This window comes from Staurois parvus, unplaced genomic scaffold (genome assembly GCF_062004578.1).
Source record: "Staurois parvus isolate SC_StPar_1 unplaced genomic scaffold, SC_StPar_1.0 ptg000256l, whole genome shotgun sequence".
Taxonomy (NCBI): Eukaryota; Metazoa; Chordata; class Amphibia; order Anura; family Ranidae; genus Staurois; species Staurois parvus.
This window is the reverse complement of record NW_028318052.1, coordinates 792,727-811,840: the sequence shown is the minus strand read 5'-3', so window position 1 is coordinate 811,840 and position 19,114 is coordinate 792,727. Positions and strand designations below refer to the sequence as shown.

Below are 19,114 nucleotides of genomic sequence, written 5' to 3'. Positions count from 1 at the left end.
TGCTGCAGCCAGCATATGTGGTTGCAGCAGCACCTCTGCACTGACCACTTACCTGCTGGTCCTGCACTCGATTTTCGCGGGGCCGCTCGGCTCCACCCCCTCGCCGGTGATTGGCCGCCTGTGTGCCTTTCCTGAGCTACAGTTCTGGCGGCCAATCGCTGGTGAGGAGGCGGAGCCGAGCAGCCGCGCGAACATCCAGTGGCCGAACTGAAGGCGCTTCCTGGGACCGGAACCAGGTAAGAAATAGCCCCTGCCCACCCCTGTACTTAGTGTCCCTTCCGTTAGGGGAAGGGGGGGGGGCGGCGGCGGCACCGCGCCGCCCCCCCCTAAAAAGTGTCAGTATGCCGTATACCGGCGTATAAGACGACCCCCGACTTTTGAGAAGATTTTTAAGGGGTAAAAAGTCGTCTTATACGCCGGCAAATACGGTAATTATAAAACTTTGGTGTAATGCAGATATTATTAACGCCATCCACATAAGTGGGCCTTCTTTTGTGATGCCGTATATAAGTGTACATGCAGAGGCATAACCAGAATCTTCAGGGCCCCGGTGCAAGAAACCGTGAAGGGCCCCCCTGACCCTGCCCCAGGCCCCTTTATTAAGTCCCACAGGGGGACCCTTTCACATGTTCTGCATAGGGTTGCCACCTTTTCTTCAAGCCAAAACCAGACACTTTATCAAAGCACGGCATTGGATCAGAGTCTCCCTATATCAGTATCCCTCCTTAGAGGCCTCCCATTAGATCAGAGTCATCTTATATCAGCCGCCCCTTACAGACCCCCCATAAGTGCAGACTCACCCCCCCAATTAGATTAGAGTCCCTTTATATTAGCAACCCCCCATAGAGACCTTCTCATTAGATTATAGTCCCCTTATATCAGTGCCCCCCTAGAGACCCCCATTAGATCAGAGTCCCCCTTATATCAGTGAGCCCCCCCCCCCCAGAGACTCCCAAGAAGACCAGAGTCCCCTTTTTTCAGTGCCCCCCTTAGGTCAGAGTCCCCTTATATTAGTGCTTCACTTAGAGACCCAAAAAGCTACAAATTGAAAAAATACAGTGCAACCTCCCCCTATAATTATATTAATTCATGTGTGAAAAATAATGATGGTAGAAACCTCAAGGGTAAGTATTAATACATTCCAATCTCATTCACACATATATACTGTGCAATTTTCATAAATATACTATATGAATGGTGGTAGAAACCTCCAATCCATTCCAAAATTGGGTGTGCTAATATCCAACTTCTCCAACTCAAAAGGATTTTATAAGGACTTTATGGATTGTATTAATACTTGGATTACCTTTGGGGGTTTCCACCATCATTCTCAAATATTTTTTCACATATGAATTAGTATAATTATAGTGGGAGGTTGCACTGCATTTTTAAAATTTTTTTAGTTTGAGAACACATCGATGCTAGCAGAAACCCAACAGTGAGTTTATTTACTGAGCTTTTTATTTATTTTAATATCAAAGTCCAGTTATAACAGTGACCCTCCTTCCCCTGAGGACCAATCGTTGATCTCTAAGCGGGGTCTGTGATATAAGGGGACTCTGATATAAATCTGATATAACGGGAGGGTCTCTGGGGGGGTTGCTAATATAAAGGGATTCTAATCTAATTGGGGGGGGGGGGAGTCTGAGCTTATGGGGGGGTCTGTAAGGGGCGGCTGATATAAGATGACTCTGATCTAATGGGAGGCCTCTAAGGAGGGATGCTGATATAGGGAGACTCTGATCCAATGGGGGGGGTCTGTACGGGGAGGGGTAACTAACCATTAGAGCAGCAGTCAGCACCCCCCCTAGGGATTCCCATTAGCTCACAGTCCCCTTATATCAGTGCCCCCACCCCACCTTCCTTAGAGACCTCCATTACAGCAGGAAGACCCCCCTTATATCAGCACATGGATTGCCTTACTGGTGGGCCTCAGGAGCAGCTGCAAGCCAGTAAGTGCGGGAGGCAGGAAGCCGTAGTTGAGGGCTGTGGCTGGGAGGTGGAGCGGCTGTGGCTCTAGGGTTATTTTCCTCCCCTCCAGTGTGTGCAGTGTCAAAAGCGTGTCATCAGTTTCACCAATGTCTGCTTGCAAAGGAGATCATTAAGGCAAGGGGAGGCGGGCAGAAAGACAGGTGAAATGGACAGGAACGCAGCCCAGTATCAAAACTTGATACAGCCATTTTGGGGCCCCCCTGCACAGTGGCAGAACTCTAGGGCCCGGTCACAAGTGACCCTGGTAGTTCCACCACTGTGTATATGTGTTTGTGCTGCAAGGTCACTGCACAGCATGCTCCCAGCACACAGACCGGACTTTCGCTGAGCCCTGGGTCTCAAACTAACGATTGGGAACCGGGCCTCCCTTGTGATTTGTCAAAGTTACTATTAATAACAAGACAGAGAATAAGGGAATTCCAAAATGCAATAGTTGCCCCTATAAATAGAAAATCTTCCAATGACACCTATAGTCATAGGATATGTTTTCTGCCCCTCATGTCTGTGGCCCTAAAAGTAAATGAAAAGCTCCCTACTGGGGACACAGGAAGTACATAAATATGGCTGAGATTCTAATCGTTGCACATACTATCCAAAACTATAAAAAGATTTTTTGGCTAGAGCTCTGTCTTAAGTTTTAGCAAATATTAACACAAAATACTTGGGCAATAGAAACATACATGAAAGTTTTCATGTTTTTTTAGGCGCTAAAAAAGCAATTTCTCCATACAAAAGTGGTGTGTGAACTACCAGGGAGTAGTATTTCAACTGCGTGAGGAATTTCATCTGGTACATGTTCAAATTAAACCCAATAACCAAGTCAACACATGCAACTTCAGGGCCACTAGACTCATCTGAGCACATCCCCATACCCTCAAACTGCATCCATCACAGCACTTTCACAAACACCACTGCTCTCCTGTTTGAAAGAACTCCAATAGTACTTAAAGTGGTTGTAAACCCTTACACATACCCAGTGAAGTGACTGGCCTCAGGTGATACACAGAGATTAAAAAAATCCTCCTACATAAGTTGTACCTTTTTATTTGCAGCCATTTCCCCTGCAGAGTCCTCCAAAAACACACAGATTAAAGAGATTAAAGAGATTTTCTCAGCTCTATCAGACGGGGTGGGGATATGATATGATGTGTCACACATTACAGAGTTAGAGAATAGAGCTCAAGTGAAACCTGAAACCTCAGTGGAGGGCAGGGACTCGCTCCCTCTTCACACTGCCACAGAAAATATAGCCAGCTGAGGCCATGAGTCACTCACTGTGTGCTGGAGAGGGAGCGGGCCATCTCCCTCTAGGCTGTTGTGTGGGTTCAGAGTCATTTCAGTAACTCATTCAGATAGCAGACAGAGAAGGAATCAGTAAAAGAGGAATCACACTCAGTGCTTTGGATTCAAGTTAGTACACATTATAGAGGGATGTGCTTTGTTCGTTTTTCATGTCTTAGGTTTACAACCACTTTAATACTACATTCACCTGAGCTCAGCCCATGCTATGCAATGGCATGCTGTGAGTGGCTGCAGCTATTCGTGACTTTTCTCACAGCTAGCTATTAGTTGCAGTGGTCATAGCTGGACGCATTATGTGTGTGGGAATCGAACGGTGTGTAATCGCTCTTATGAATGTAGCCTTAGAGTCTGAATCAAACTCTGTCATCTCCTCATCTAGCCGAACATGGAAGAATTAGCTACTCATAATTCTGAATAGTAGCTATGGGTTACCTCCCCTCTCATACATCTTTTCAACCCTCTTGCTAATAAGCAGCAGTTGGAAAACATACAGTATAAAAAAGAGGCAACCGCTTATCAGCTGCCAGTAACAAATGGTAATTCTGTCTAAGCAGACCACCAGTGAAAACATTTTTTTTTTCGGTTCTGGATAGAGTAGGGGGAGATAAGAACCTTAGTTCTTTTTCTGCCTATGTTCTTGTTGAAATAATTTATTTCCCTTTCCTGCCCTGGCAACACAATTGGAAACAAAGAAACCTCAAAAGGGATACAGACAGCAACAAAGCATTGTACCCTTCTAATAAAAGTAGTTTTATTTGTGTGTGTATTTCTATTAGAGAAATTCAATTCACTTCCTGTCCCATTGCCAGACATGAAGGGAATGGGGTGAATAATGCCATAAAAGGCAATATAGACCTTACAGTATATCTAACCTTCTCCACTACACTAAACTAAAAAAAGGTTGAACTGCAGTTCTATTTTAAAAACTGAAATGCCAACTGATGAAAGGACACATCCCAAATGGCTGATGTATTTTTTTCTTCTGTTTTCCCCTCTGCTGTTGTTAGGCAGTTGACAGTGTGGAATCATGCAAATGTCAGAGGGGCGCAATGTACTGTGAGTGCAACTGTAAATTATTTTGTTAATTTTGAGAACCACCCTCAAAGGATCCTGTTATTTCAGGTAATGACTTCATTTTCTCCTGAATGAAAAAAAAATGAGCTTTTGCTGCATACTGCATTCCACAAATACCATAGACACCAATGCTCTCCTGTATGAAATAACCCTAAGTCCGGGAATGCACCCTGACTGCAATTAGAAGTGAGAACCCCAGCGGGGATTCCTGCGATTAGCTTCGAGCAGGCAGTCATATTGAAAATGATGGGAGGCTGTCGGCTAACCATGCCCACTTGCATGTAATCTCTCAGGCAGTGATCACATGCGAGTGATCAAACCTGGACACAGGCAGTCTTCGTCCAAGGCAGATCACCCACGTGTAATCGCTGCATGATATTTCAATAGGGCTTCCTACTCACAGCTAATTGGAAGAACCCACTGAGGGTCTCACATCTGATCCCAGGTGTGAATGCACTCTAAGTTTAAATCACACTTCCCTATCTTCTTTATCCATCTGAATGTGGTGTCAAAATGTTCCCTAAGGTATTGTTGAGAACTATCCACTTGCATTCATGGCATCTGTTCTAAGAAACAAATTAGTGATAAATTGTGCCATACCATTTATTGCAAACTGGGTTCATGAAATAATACTTTTTTTGGATGTGCACAGATTCAGGTGGTTTTTAGAATAACTAAGATTGAGGGCCAATTTTGACTGGGGAACCAGCTCTAGAGAACATATGCAGGGACTCTTCTACAGCAAATGTTAACTATGCTGGTAGGGTAGGTTTAACTTCTCTTTCTGTTCTGGTAACCATTTTTCACAATACAGAACGTGATGGACAATTCAAAATATCAGAGTTTTCTCTAAAAGAGAAAGCATAGGTAAATTTTCCAATGGGTAATCTGCTTGGGTGACAACTATCTAAAAGGGGAATACCTCTCACTTTGAAGGATTTTCTCTCAATTTCATTTGAATCTTTAAGATAAAAACAAAAGGGTGACCTTCCCAATGGGTCACAAGCACAGTAAAAAAAAAAACTGGCAGGATTTTCACCCTTCCCTATGCTACTGAAAAAAAACATGAGGATACACTTAAAATAGTCCATTAGATATACATGTCACTCGGAGACTCTCACACATAGCAATGCAATTTTGGAGTATTTTGTGGGTACAAGCACTGCAGACAGTATATACTATAGGTAGGTTCAGATTCAATGTAACAATGGCCCTTTAAGCTAAACCCAATATTCTTTGCAATGTAGTCCATTCTTATTATCTCCACATATTTCTTTGTACCAAAGAGTCTCGGTTTCTCAATTTCCAAGGTTGGGAGGTATAAAACCACACCGCAGAGAGAAGTAGGGAGAGGTGGAAACAGCACAGTGGGTGGTGCTTAAAGGGGAGTTAATAGCTATTTTTGCTTTTTTGAATGAAGATCTCCCCTTAGCTCAGGCAGTATAGACACAGTGATTCCAGCACTACCTGATAAACACTATAACGGATATATCGGCCACCCTACTCGCAAGGTGCTGGCTGAGGAGTTTTCCTCTGCAGGATCTTAGTGTGCCAAGGCTGCATTAAACGCAGCAATGCTGCATCAAACGCAGCAACTACCGCAGGGGGCTTATGCTACAGGAAGTGAGTGCTGTATTACATTCAATTTTTGTCTGTAGATAGTTCAGATTTAAACAACAAAGAAGCTACAAAAACAATTCACTATGCAAATATTGTTGTTATTTCCTTCATTCTTAACTTCATGCAATGGTGGATTATAATCTCAAATCACCTAATTTTCATTAATAGAATGAATCATATAAGAATTTGAGATAGAAAGTATGTAGCTATAAAAGGAAAACACTTACTCTGCCCATTTCTCTAAGCTTTGTTAACATTACAACAATTGTGGAGTTATTTTCCCAAAGCATCCTCCAGAAATCTTCTGTGGTTTCTGCAAGAGGTCCTTGTGTTGCAATATAGGCTTTTTGTTGTCTGGAAAATACAAAGTTATATATTAGTGTTTGCACACAGATATCACACAGCTAGTTTTTCTTCACTAAAATATGCCATACCTGTATCCATCTATAAAGCTGGCATTGATATAATCTGAACCTTCCACTCCTCTGATTGGCTGCAGGCAAACTCTTGTGGTCTCATATGGCATGATATTAACAAGGCGGTTCTTAAATTTGTTGCATGGAAGATTGGCACTGATAAATCTGGAAGTGTGAGCTTTTGAATTGGCAAGGCGCTAAAATACAGAGAATAATTTGTACTTCATTTTACCTTATAAAACAATCAAAACTTGCATATTAGATTTTCAATTATTTCAGCACTGCGTTTTTGTAAACAGTAAAATTGCACTTCTCACTTGTTTCTATTTTTAAATCCTTCATTACATGCCTGTCTTATTAAAATAAAACAAAATGCAGCCAATGAAATGCTAAATAATTTCTTGATCTACTAATCATTACACAAAGTAACCTCCATTTACACATTTTTACCATATGCTCAGTGTGTGCTGTCCAGGTCTGCAACAGTTTTAGAAGTATCTACTATATTTACTAAATACATCAATAGGACATTAGCAACTCAATGAAGGTTATTTAAAAATCTTTATTTTAGGTTACACAAGACAGTAGGCGTTAGAATATTGTACCCTGTTAGCCATTGATTAATACAGAATGTCTGGCGTTCCAATGATACCCTTTATTGGATATTCTAAATTATTAGGGTGTGAAATTTTGGCATGCCTTAGATCCTTTCTACAAGCTTTATACAATTCTGAAAATGGCTCTGAAACCCACAAATTTATACACAGCGCTAGGAGGATATATATAAATATAAATGATATATATTTATAAATATTTTAAGGAATACAATTATTTTTTCTTGAAGACTTTTGTAAAGGTTTAGGCTACCAACGTACTTTAACCACTTCCCGACTGACGTACTTATATACACGTCCTTGGGTAGTGGTATGATGCTGCAGCTGCTGCCATGATCCAGTTTTTTGTTTTCATTCTCCTTAATGTAAAAGTGATCCGAGTGGCAAATCACTTTTACAGATGGAGGTTATCCCCCTCCCCCGGGTTCTCCTGTACCACCAGGGAACAACGGACCGATGCAACTGTTTGCACTGGATGTACTGTGAAGAGTGGAATAAACGGAAATTCCTTCCTCTCTTCTGTAACAGCAGAAACTGGAAGCAACAAGGATTTTGTCACTTCTGGTTTTGTTTTTTTGTCCAATAGATCCCCGATTTCTCCATAAAGAGGAACTGTCACAGCCCATGCTGTCACAAGGGATGTTGTTCATCCCTTGTGATAGAAATGAAAGTGTATCCGTCTTCATGTGCAAATGAGAACGCGCACATACTGTAGGTCTCACATGTATATGTAAAAAGTGACCGCACTCCAGAGTGAGAGCAATAATTCTAGCACTAGACCTCCTGTGTAACTTTAAACTGGTAACCTGCCTCCTATTGAGATTTTTAGGTACTGTACTTTGTCACCGTTCCATGGGCATATCCCATTTTAATGACATGACATGACATGTTAGGTATCTATTTTTGCTTAACAACATCTTCCTCCTCAAAAAACTCTATTTGCTTGGTCTCCGTGACTATACTCTCCGTTGGTTCAAATTTTACCCATTTCACCGCACCTTCAGTGTCACTTACAACTCTACTTCCTCCTCTCCTACTCCTCTTATCGTTGGGGTCCCCCAAGATTCTGTCCTTGGACCTCTCTTATTCTCAATCTACACTTCTTCCTTGGGTCAGCTGATAGCTTCCCATGGTTTCCAATACCATTTCTATGCTGATGACACACAAATTTATCTCTCTACTCCTCAGCTCAGCCCATCAGTTTCCTCACGTCTCACCGATTTACTAACAGACATATCAGACTGGATGTCACACCACTTCCTAAAACTCAATCTATCTCATAGTATTTCCTCCCCCGCGTGCCACTTCCCCTGATTTCTCGGTCAGGATCAATAGCACCACTATCAACCCATCCCCGCATGCCAGGGTGCTAGGGGTAACCCTAGATTCTGAACTATCCTTTCAGGCCCACATCCAATCCCTGTCCAAATCATGCCGCCTCAACATCTCCAGAATTTAACCAATGATATCACAAAGCTCCTAATTCACTCCCTGGTTATCTCTCGCCTTGACTACTGCAACTCTCTCCTTTATAAAGGCTATCCCCCCTCCAGTCCATCATGAATACTGCTGCCAGACTCATCCACCTTACCAACCATTCAGTGTCTGCTACCCTTCTCTGTCAATCTCTCCACTGGCTTCCACTTGCCCAACGAATAAAATTCAAAATACTAACAACTTACAAAGCCATCTATAACTCTGCCCCAGCTACATCACCAACCTGGTCTCAAAATATCAACCATACCACTCTCTTTGATCCTCCCAAGACCTCCTGCTCTCTAGTTCCTGGACTCCAGGACTTCTCCAAGCTTCTCCCATTCTATGTAACCTATATATGTAATATATATATATTATTACATTGTGTTTTTGTGCACTAAAACTCATTAAAGTGTATTTTTTCCTGAAAATCTGCATTTGATAAACCGCTGTGCAAATATCATATGACGTAAAACATTGCAACACCCACCATTTTATTCTCCAGGGCCTCTATGTAAAAAATATATGTTTGAGGGGTCTAAGCAATTTTCAAGAAAAAGAAAAAAAAATGCAGGTTTTCACATGTATGTGAGAAATGTCAAATTTGGCCCAGTTTTGATGCTAAACAGTGTGGATGAAAGAATCTCTCCTGCCGAACGGAGACTGCATCTGAGTGGATGCTGCCACTGGTTGGTTGAGAACTTTCTACCCAAGTTCATTTTTCAGATCAAAGTTTTTAATCAGGTTGGTATCAAAAGAGCCATCCACAGGTCAAATTTCAGAAGATTCTTGCTATTTTTGGAGTGTGTGTGTGTGTGCATGGCCAGCAATAGGGTATAAAGACATACAACAGGGTTTAGAAGTGTCATTGCGGTAATTGACTTAGAGATAAGTTCATGCACAATCCTCATCTCAAATGAGAATCAACTTGAAATGTTCATTTACAAGAGAATCAATATTATAAAATGATTAATGAAATACAACAAATTTAATTTGCATTGCATTACAACGGTAATGGTTATCATACATAGCTAGGATATATCCAAAGTTAGCAAAGCGAACTATTGGCTAGGAGATAAAAAATCCAGGCCAACTTGTTACCTCAGCGAGGACAAGAGTCCCTTTTAAATGTCCATATGCCTTTGATCAAAAGCTTGAAGAAATATAAACCTCAGTGATAAACTTCCTGTCCCTATTTAGACCATAGTCTAAAGTTTTACATTTTGTATAATTTACATTCCCGTTCCATCCTTTTTCTGTGATTTGCAGTTTAACAGTACTCAATCAGTACCATGATATTAAGATCATTTATGCTTTTTGCTCTGCTGCAAAAATTGGCAGCTTAACTACCTTCCGCCCGCCATATAGTACAATGACGGGCGCAAGGTGGTTCTCTCGTTCTGATAGGACGTCATATGACGTTCTTCCATTCTCACCGCGCATGCGCGGCGATCGTCGGTGCGCTGTGTCCCTCGGACACAACGGATCACGGAAAGAGCCGAAGATGTCGGCTCGGTCATGTGATCAGCTGTGCCCAATCACAGCTGATCACATGTAAACACGGAAATGCCGGTTATCGGCATTTCTCTCCTCTCGAGCTGTTACGCTGACAGCTCGAGTGGAGAGGAGAGCCGGTATTCGGCTTTCCGTGGAGGGGACATGTACACTGATCATCAGGGTACTGATGATCAGTGTGCCCTGATGATCAGTGTGGCACCAGAAGTGCCACCTGTCAGTGTCCATCAGTGCCAGCAGTCAGTGATCAGTGCCACATGCCAGTGCCCATCAGTGCCACATCAATGCCACATATCAGTGCATACCAGTGCACATCAATGCCACATATCAGTGCCCATCTGAGCTGCCTTTCAATGTCACCCATCAGTGCCAGTCAGTGCCACCCATCAATGCCAATCAGTGCCACCTATCAGTGCTGCCAATCAGTGCCACCTATCAGTTCCAGTCAGTGTCGCCTATCAGTGCGCATCAGTGCCGCCTATCAGTGCCAGTCAGTGCTGCCTAACAGTGCCAGTCAGTGCCGCCTATCAGTGCCAGTCAGTGCTGCCTATCAGTGCTGCATATCAGTGCCATATATCAGTGTCTTGTATCAGTGCTGCCTTTCAGTGCCCATCACTGATGCCTGTCAATGCCCATCAGTGCAACCTACCAGTGCCTCCTCATCAGTGCCCATCAGTGCCACCTATCAGTGTCCATCAGTGCAGCCTATCAGTGCCCATCACTGCAGCCTCATTAGCGCACATCAGTGAAGGAGAGACATCACTTATTTACAAAATTGTATAACAAAAACTAAGAAAAAACTTTTTTTAATACATTTTTCAGTGGTTTTTGGTTTGTTTAAGAAAAAATAAAAATCCCAGAGGTGATTAAATACCACCAAAAGAAAGCTCTGTCTCAAAAAAATGAAAAAAATTTCATTTGGGTACAGTGTTGTATGACCGTGCAATTGTCATTCAAAGTGTGACAGCGCTGAAAGCTGGAAATTGGCCTGGGCAGGAAGGGGGTATAAGTGCCCTGTAGGCTAGTGGTTAAAGAAACATCTGTTTTGTTGCGGTTAATTGTAAGTCTGTAAAGGTTCATTCATTGGCAGAGTTTGACCCATTTTAAAGCAGAACTACACTGCATCAGAGCACTACAAACCAAAAATGCTTTTTAATTCATTTGTGATACTTAAAGCAAAATAATCCATCTACCAATGTTTCCATGCTTTATTTTGCTGAGAAATCACTTTGAAAAATACCCCCTAGCATTTCTGGCAGTGTCCATCTTGAGTAAAGGCTGATGATTCATGTAACATTTACTTCCTGGAATCCATATGCCCTTAGCTCAGGCATGCAGGCAGGAGGGTGTGCCTAGCAGAGAAAATCCCTCCTCCCTCCTGAAGACTCTTGGGATGTATGACATTATTTGCCAGAAAGTAATTGAAAAAAAAAAAAAAAGTTTAAAACAAGTAAATATGATATACTTCTATTTCCTGATGCCAGTAGCATAGGGATTAACATAGTCAATGTTGAAATAGAGGAAGATCCCAGGCCCAAACATCACAACAGTCAGCTGATAATCACAAAACACATTTCTCATCTGTATAGACCCCAGCATGACTCTTTCTGCATCACCTTCAATCATTTACATTCCACAGGAAGACCCCACTGAGGACAACAGAAATCTTTTTTAAAGGATAACTCTACCTTTTTGTACTATGTTACATGTCACACCCCTATTTATGGAGTACAACATTGTACAAATGGTAACAAAACTTTGCAAACAGAATACAAAACTATTTACAAACAAAACATGTTTTATGACAAACCCAAACCCTTCCAAATATTCTGTGCACAGCCCACTAAAATACTGCTTCTGATGGTTGATAAGTAAAGAGACCCTAAAGGTCCCAAAAGGAATGTATACTTAGCTGGGCTCTACAGGATGCCTGAGCAGTGTGAACGAAAATTTGTCTGCTGAGAACAAGGCCTCTACAAACTTTTGGCCTATTTTTGTTTAATCTATATGCACATTATCTGGACTGTAAAGCCACAGGAACTACAACTTCTACCCTACAATAAAAAATAAATTAAATCAACCACAAACCAAAAAAACTTCATGGACAGTATGATATGCATTAAAAGAAAAAGTTTGCAAAAATCAATCTACAGAAAACCAACAGATCATCCCATATACTTCAGGCATGATAGCTTTCATCCCAGGCTCATTAAAAAGCCATAATAATATACAAATTGGATCTATTCAAACACCAGTCAGAAATGCCCAACTGAAACCCCTCAAGAGGGATGTAATGAAACAGGGATTTAGTGACAAGCATCACAGAGATCAAGAAAGCAATTATCTTCCCCAGAACCAGTCTTTTAAAATATAAACAGACTGAAAGGGATAATCAGGTCTCACTGGTAGTCGCCCAGTACAACCAACGCTTAGACGTTGTAAGAAAGATCTTTAGCCTCTCCTGTAAAGATGAAAGACTATGAAAAATATTCATGGGATCACCTCTACTAGCATATAAACAATCACCCAATCCAAGACAGAAGTTCCTTATACTGCCCAATACTAAATGGAACATCTTGTCACATGCAGAAGAAATATGAAACTGTTTTTTCTTTTATTCTTTAGAAGAATCCATACATCATATCTTTAAAGCACAAATGTAGCAGATAATTGTAAACAGAAACATAAAGGCAAATATACAGCGAGTAAAATAAACACGTCACCATTTATCTAGGTAAATATATTCCTAAAGGTGCTATTGACATGAAATTTTCACAACATGTCAGTAACAACCCATGCAATCCATACTTACAAAGAAACCAAAACAAATAAGTTCAGAAATTAAGTTATGTGTAATAAAATGGAATGACACATGGAAAAGTATAGAACACATGAAGAATGGGAAGTACAAAAAGGCATGGAAAGCCAAAACACCTGCTGAAATCTATTAGTAATTAGTAAGCAATCCTTTCCCTTGTCAGTGCAAATTAATATCAGCTGGTTCAGTATCACCTGATACAGCCTATAAAAAGGTGTCTCATTACCAAGGTGTCACAGAAGAAACATTTCATGATGGGTAAAAGCAAAGAGCTCTCTCAAGACCTTAGTAACCTTATTGTTCCAAAGCATACTGATGGCATTGGTTACAGAAGGAGAGCTGTTGGGACCATAATCTGGAAGTGGAAAGAACATAATTTCACCATAAACTGCTGGCCACGACCAGGTGCTCCTCACAAGATTTCTGACAGAGCAGTGAAAAGAATTATCAGAAGAGTTGTCCAAAATCCAAGGACCACTTGTGGAGAGCTTCAGATAGACCTGGAATTAGTAGATACAATTGTTTCAAAGAAAACAGTAAGTAATGCATGCAACCGCCATAGCCAGTATGCAGACTCCATTGCTGACAAAAAAACATGTTGATGCTCATTTAAAGTTTGCTGCACAACATTTAGACAAGCCTATGAAATATTGGGAGAATATAGTCTGGTCTGATGAGACCAAAATTGAACTCTTTGGATGTTCGGAGGTCAAATGGCACTGTACATTACCCCCAAAACACCATACCAACAGTGAAGTTTGGAGGTGGGAACATCATGGTGTGGGGCTGTTTTTCAGAATACGGTACTGGCAAATTTCATATCACGGAAGAAAGGATGAATGGAAAAATGTAACAAGACATTCTTGATAAAAATCTACTTCCATCTACCAAGATGATGAAGATGAAATGAGGGTGGAAATTTCAGCAAGACAATGATCCCAAACACAAAGCCAAGGACACTCTCAACTGGTTTCAAAGAAAGAAAATAAAGCTGCTAGAATGGCTCAGCCAATCATCTGACTTGAATCCAATAGAAAATCTATGGAAAGAACAAAAGATCAGAGTTCATAGAAGAGGCCCAAGGAGCCTTCAAGATTTGAAGGCTGTTTGCATGGAAGAGTTACTCCATAATAGGCGTCTTGAAGCTGTCATTACAAACAAAAGATTTTGTACAATATATTAAATAAATTTCAGTTAGCATGTTAAATACTTTTCCCCTGTGTCATTCCATTTTATTACACATAACTTAATTTCAGAACTTATTTGTTTTGGTTTCTTTGTATGTATGGATGGCATGGGTTGTTACTGACATGTGGTGAAAATTGCATGTCAATAGCACCTGTAGAAATATATTTGCTGAGAAAATGGTAATGATGTTCAATACTTATTTTACCCGCTGTATATACATCATAGGCATTGAGTTCCAGTGCAGACAATATGTAGATTGTATACGCAGCAGGGCTTCTTGTACACAGCGCTAAGATGTATTGTTTCTTCATTCAGTGTTTAATTTTGATTGTTTTAGTTTTTTCACCTGATGAAAGGGGGGAAAAAATCAACAATAAACCCCAGAAGAAAACAGAAAAACATTTTTTTGGGAGGAACAAGAAGAGTGAAAAGGGGGGGGGGGGGGGGGAGAGAAAAAATTGGGGAAAAAGAAAAAAAGGGGGGGGGGGTAAAGGGGTGGGTAGAATTAAGAAGAAACCCAGCCATCCCCCTGGCCCGTCACCTTGAGAAACCTCGCATCTCTAAGGACTGAACAGATTGTTGCGAAGTTCCATTCCAAATTATGGTTGGGAAGCTAGTATAGTTTGATCAATATAAAAGAAGTAGGGGGTTCACATTTTCCAGTACTTGTCTTCTTGTTCCCTTAGCATCATGGTCAAGTTTTCCATCTCTTGGATCTCATTAATTCAAGCAAGCCAGTGTGTTTTATTGAGAGGTACTTTTCCACATTCAAAGCTATCAGAGAGGTGTACAGGTGAGATAGCGAATGTCAGAGGGGTTCACCTGCCAGACATGCAAGTTTGAACAAGGATGGTTCCCTCACTGTACTAAACTCAGCTGATAGGGAGTGCAAAAATGCATTTAGCTGTGCTTCTCTGAGAAAATCTAAGTCTTGTGGAAAGGCTAAGTCGACCTCTTGATTCATCATGAGATGGAGATTCCTGGCAAAGTGTAATAGCCGGAAATAACCTCTCTGCGATAATGAAGTCCAGTAAGAGCTGAATATCTAGGTCAATATCAAGGTCATTGGGCTGGGGTATGACGAGATCATAGTACGCTTAACCACCTTCCGCCCGCCATATAGTACAATGACAGGCGCAAGGTGGTTCTCTCGTTCTGATAGGACGTCATATGACGTCCTTCCATTCTCACCGCGCATGCGCGGCTCAGGGAGCGTGCAGCTCGGCAATCGCCGGTGCGATGTGTCCCTCGGACACAGCGGATCACAGAAAGAGCCGAAGATGTCGGCTCGGTCATGTGATCAGCTGTGTCCAATCACAGCTGATCACATGTAAACACGGAAATGCCCATCAGTGATGCCTGTCAATGCCCATCAGTGCAACCTACCAGTGCCTCCTCATCAGTGCCCATCAGTGCCATCTATCAGTGTCCATCAGTGCAGCCTATCAGTGCCCATCACTGCAGCCTCATTAGCGCAGATCAGTGAAGGAGAAAGAAAGCTCTGTCTCAAAAAAATTATAAAAATTTCATATGGGTACAGTGTTGCATGACCACGCAATTGTCATTCAAAGTGTGACAGCACTGAAAGCTGGAAATTGGCCTGGGCAGAAAGGGGGTATAAGTGCCCTGTAGGCTAGTGGTTAAAAACCATTTTGGTCACCTGTAGAGTGACTCCCAAAAGCGGATGCTCCATAATCAATGTTGATCGTGATCTGGTCGGGTGCCATGGGAGTCCTGCCAGGGGCAAATCCGTGGTTGCTTGTTTTAGGTGAACCCACAATTTTTTGTTGTGCGTTACACACCAGTCGACCACCCTAACCAAGTGGGTGGCTGCATGATATTATACAGGGCCGTGAAATCCTGTTATCTCCCTTACCTTGGGAAGGAGAGAATGGATCTCTGTAGCCTTGCTGGTTTGCCTATCCAAATGAATCTCAGAAAACTGGAGAGCATCTCCAGAGCGCAGACATACAAGTTTAATTGGAAGGTTTTGGAGTAGGTAGGTAAGCCTGGGTAGGACATTCATTTTTAGGATGCCTATATGATCGAACCATGTGAATACATCTCTGTCCCAACGTTTGAGATCTAGTTTAATTTTCCGGGCCAGAGGGGCAAAGTTAAGTTTGAAGGTTGCCAGAGATATTCATTCCCAGGTATCTTTTATGAGGCTAAGTCTACTGGAACTGACATGCTATCTGCTGTTGGAGGAAGTTGTCAATGGCGATGCCTAGGGCTTCCAATTTAGAGTAACTTATCTTTAAATTTAAAAAGTTTCATAATGGCGGAGTTCTTACAACAGGGATTGGCGGACAACACGGGAGACATCAAAAAAAAAAATAAAAAAATCAAGTCATCCACATAGCCAGCCAGTTTGTGTGCTGTGCCCTTAGCAGAGATGCCCTTAATATCCAGATGTGCTCTGATGGTTCTTGGAAGGGCTCTAATATCAGAACAAAAATTAGGGGGGATAGGGGTCATCCTTGCCAAGTCCAATTACGTATGGGAAATGTATCAGAGCGTTTCATTGACCATGAACCGTGAATACAAAGCTGATAAGCTGATATCCAGCGCAACATCCCAGTGCCCATGCCAATATGGTTTAGGGTGGCTCTAATAAATGTCTATGTAACCCTGTCAAATGCCTTCTCCGCATCTGCGAAGAAGAGCACTAAGGGCACATGCTTTGTGTGGGAGTAATGTATGGCATTTAAAACGTGCTGCATATTCTCCCTATGAAATGTGAAACTTGCATTTATATCCACAGCACCGATAGGGTACCAGTACTGGAATCACAACAGGGGTACATAATACAGGGTCCTTTTTGCTGAAGATTCTCCAATGGGGAAAACCTAAAAGTGTGTGCAAAATACCCTGAAGGACCATGTTGGGGGATGGGTCGAATCCTGCACCAACGAATGACCTATCACACATTCACAATTAATAAAAAAAGACAGATATTCCTGTAGCTACCCATTTCTGCAGCAGAGACCACAGCATAAAAGATTAGGACCTTACAATACTGATGGGGAACTTGACTGGAATAGGAATGTAAATTCATCTAGAAATGTAAAACACTACATTTCTAACCTCTGACAATAAAGTCTCAACCCTTCCCCCCTCCCCAAGCCTTTGATCAAAAGTATATCGATATTTCAAAAGGACTCTCATTTGCACTGGGTTGATAGGTTTGTCTGAATGTCTTTCCCAATTAGCCCAATAATACTTTTAAAGCGGACCTTTGCCCTAAACCCAATCTCATCTTGCCCTGCCTCCTTCCTTTGGAATTGGATATTTTTATTTATTTTTTTAAAGATTTTTTTGTGTTAGGTTAGAATGACATCTGCACCCTCAATGCCTATCCTGGATTGTGCACGTGAGCAGATGTGCGGCAGAGCTTCAGGTCCCAACAGACTTGCAATACATCTGTGCATGCACAGCTTTTCCACACGCATGACGCAAAGACAGGTACTATGGAAGTCCCAGATTTTTGCAGGCTTTGCACATGCACAATGCCCTTCAGCTTATCTGTGCATGTACCATAATGCCAAAGCCAGTATTGAAAATGGTGACTTAAAATCTTCTTTAAGCTTGGATAACTATTGATATATCCTCTATTTACCAACATTATTAATAAAGTGATCAAAAAAATAGTTGTATTTCATTAACAGTTGTATAATATTGCTTTTCTGGAATACTGACATTTCAAAATGAATCTCATTTGAAGCTAGAATTGTGCCTGAACTTTAACCTCCAAGTTAATAACCCCCAAAACACTTTTAAACTCTGCTCTCTATAGCTTTAAGCTGGCTATACACTGGATGCAAGCTTTTCAGCTAACAATTTTCTGCTTTGCTCCTTTGATTTTTCAATTGAAAGGTGGTCAAGAGTCACTTACCCATCAAATCTCATACTTAGCGCAATGTGTCAGCGTACAGTACAATGCCATGCATACAGTGAAAAGATGTAAGTTCTATTTGTGCTTGCTCCTTTAAGCCCCTCCCACCATTAGTGCACTATGGATACCCCTACTATTTGCAGCATCATTGCTCTTCTCAGGGTGCGCAAGGTCTTTCTCAATCCTAACAACCATTGGAAAGACCCCCTTTACATTGCGGTGAGAGGCAGTATGTCTTACAGGATGACGCGATCTGTCTGCATCTGTTCTGGTACAAGCAAAATTCAGTGCAGTGTGGTGCTGGCATGGAAAAGCAGTACCTCACATTTTTATAAATGTTACACTTTTTTAAGTACGTTTTCTGCATGTCACCTGGAGCTATGCTGGAATGGGCAGCTTGATACATCTATGAAAGGTAGATCATGCTTTTTAAGTCCATGACAACACATGTCTGTGCGTGTGTGTGTGAGAAATCACTAAAATGACAACTTTGTGGAAAAAAATTATTTAATGTCTTCACTTTACAATAAATGTGAAAAAATTACAACTTCAAAAACTCACCAAGCTTCTTAGTAAATACCTTGGACTGTCTACTTTCCAAAAAGGGGTAATTTGGGGGAGTATTTGCACTGTCCTGGCATTTTAGGGTCTCAAGAAATGAGATAGGCAGACATTACATCAGGATTGGTCAAATTTTCAGATATTCTGTATATAGAGTGAAGGAAATACGTATTTGATCCCCAGCTGATTTTGAATGTTTGCCCACTCACAAAGAAATGATCAGTCTAAAAATCGAATGGTAGGTGTATTGTAACACAGAGACAGAATAGCAAAAAAAAAAATTCAAAAGAAATGCATGTCTAACAAATTATGCACTGATTTGCATGTTCATGAGGGAAATAAGTATTTGATCCCCTTCACAAAACAAGACTTCGTACTTGGTGGCAAATCCCTTGTTGGCAATCACAGAGGTCAGATGTTTGCTGTAGTTGGCCACCAGGTTTGCACACATCTCAATACACCTACCATTCGATTTTTAGACTGATCATTTCTTTGTGAGTGGGCAAACATTCAAATTCAGCAGGGGATCAAATACGTATTTCCTTCACTGTATCATAGCTTGTAGACTAACTATAATTTTCACATAGACTACTACATAAGATACACTGATTTGGGCTATTTTCACCAGGGAAATTTAGATTAT

General features: G+C 41.4%; 1 protein-coding gene across 1 annotated transcript in view; it reads right to left on the bottom strand.

Moving 5' to 3' along the window:
• Nucleotides 1-19,114, bottom strand: part of PTPRS (protein tyrosine phosphatase receptor type S) — a 531,027-nt gene that overhangs the window by 42,228 nt on the left and 469,685 nt on the right. The window contains exons 32-33 of the mRNA XM_089681016.1: nt 6,423-6,601; nt 6,216-6,342 (exon numbers count right to left, since the gene is read on the bottom strand). Of these exons, the coding sequence (XP_089537142.1) occupies nt 6,216-6,342; nt 6,423-6,601 (306 nt within the window). The remainder of the gene's footprint in view (nt 1-6,215; nt 6,343-6,422; nt 6,602-19,114) is intronic.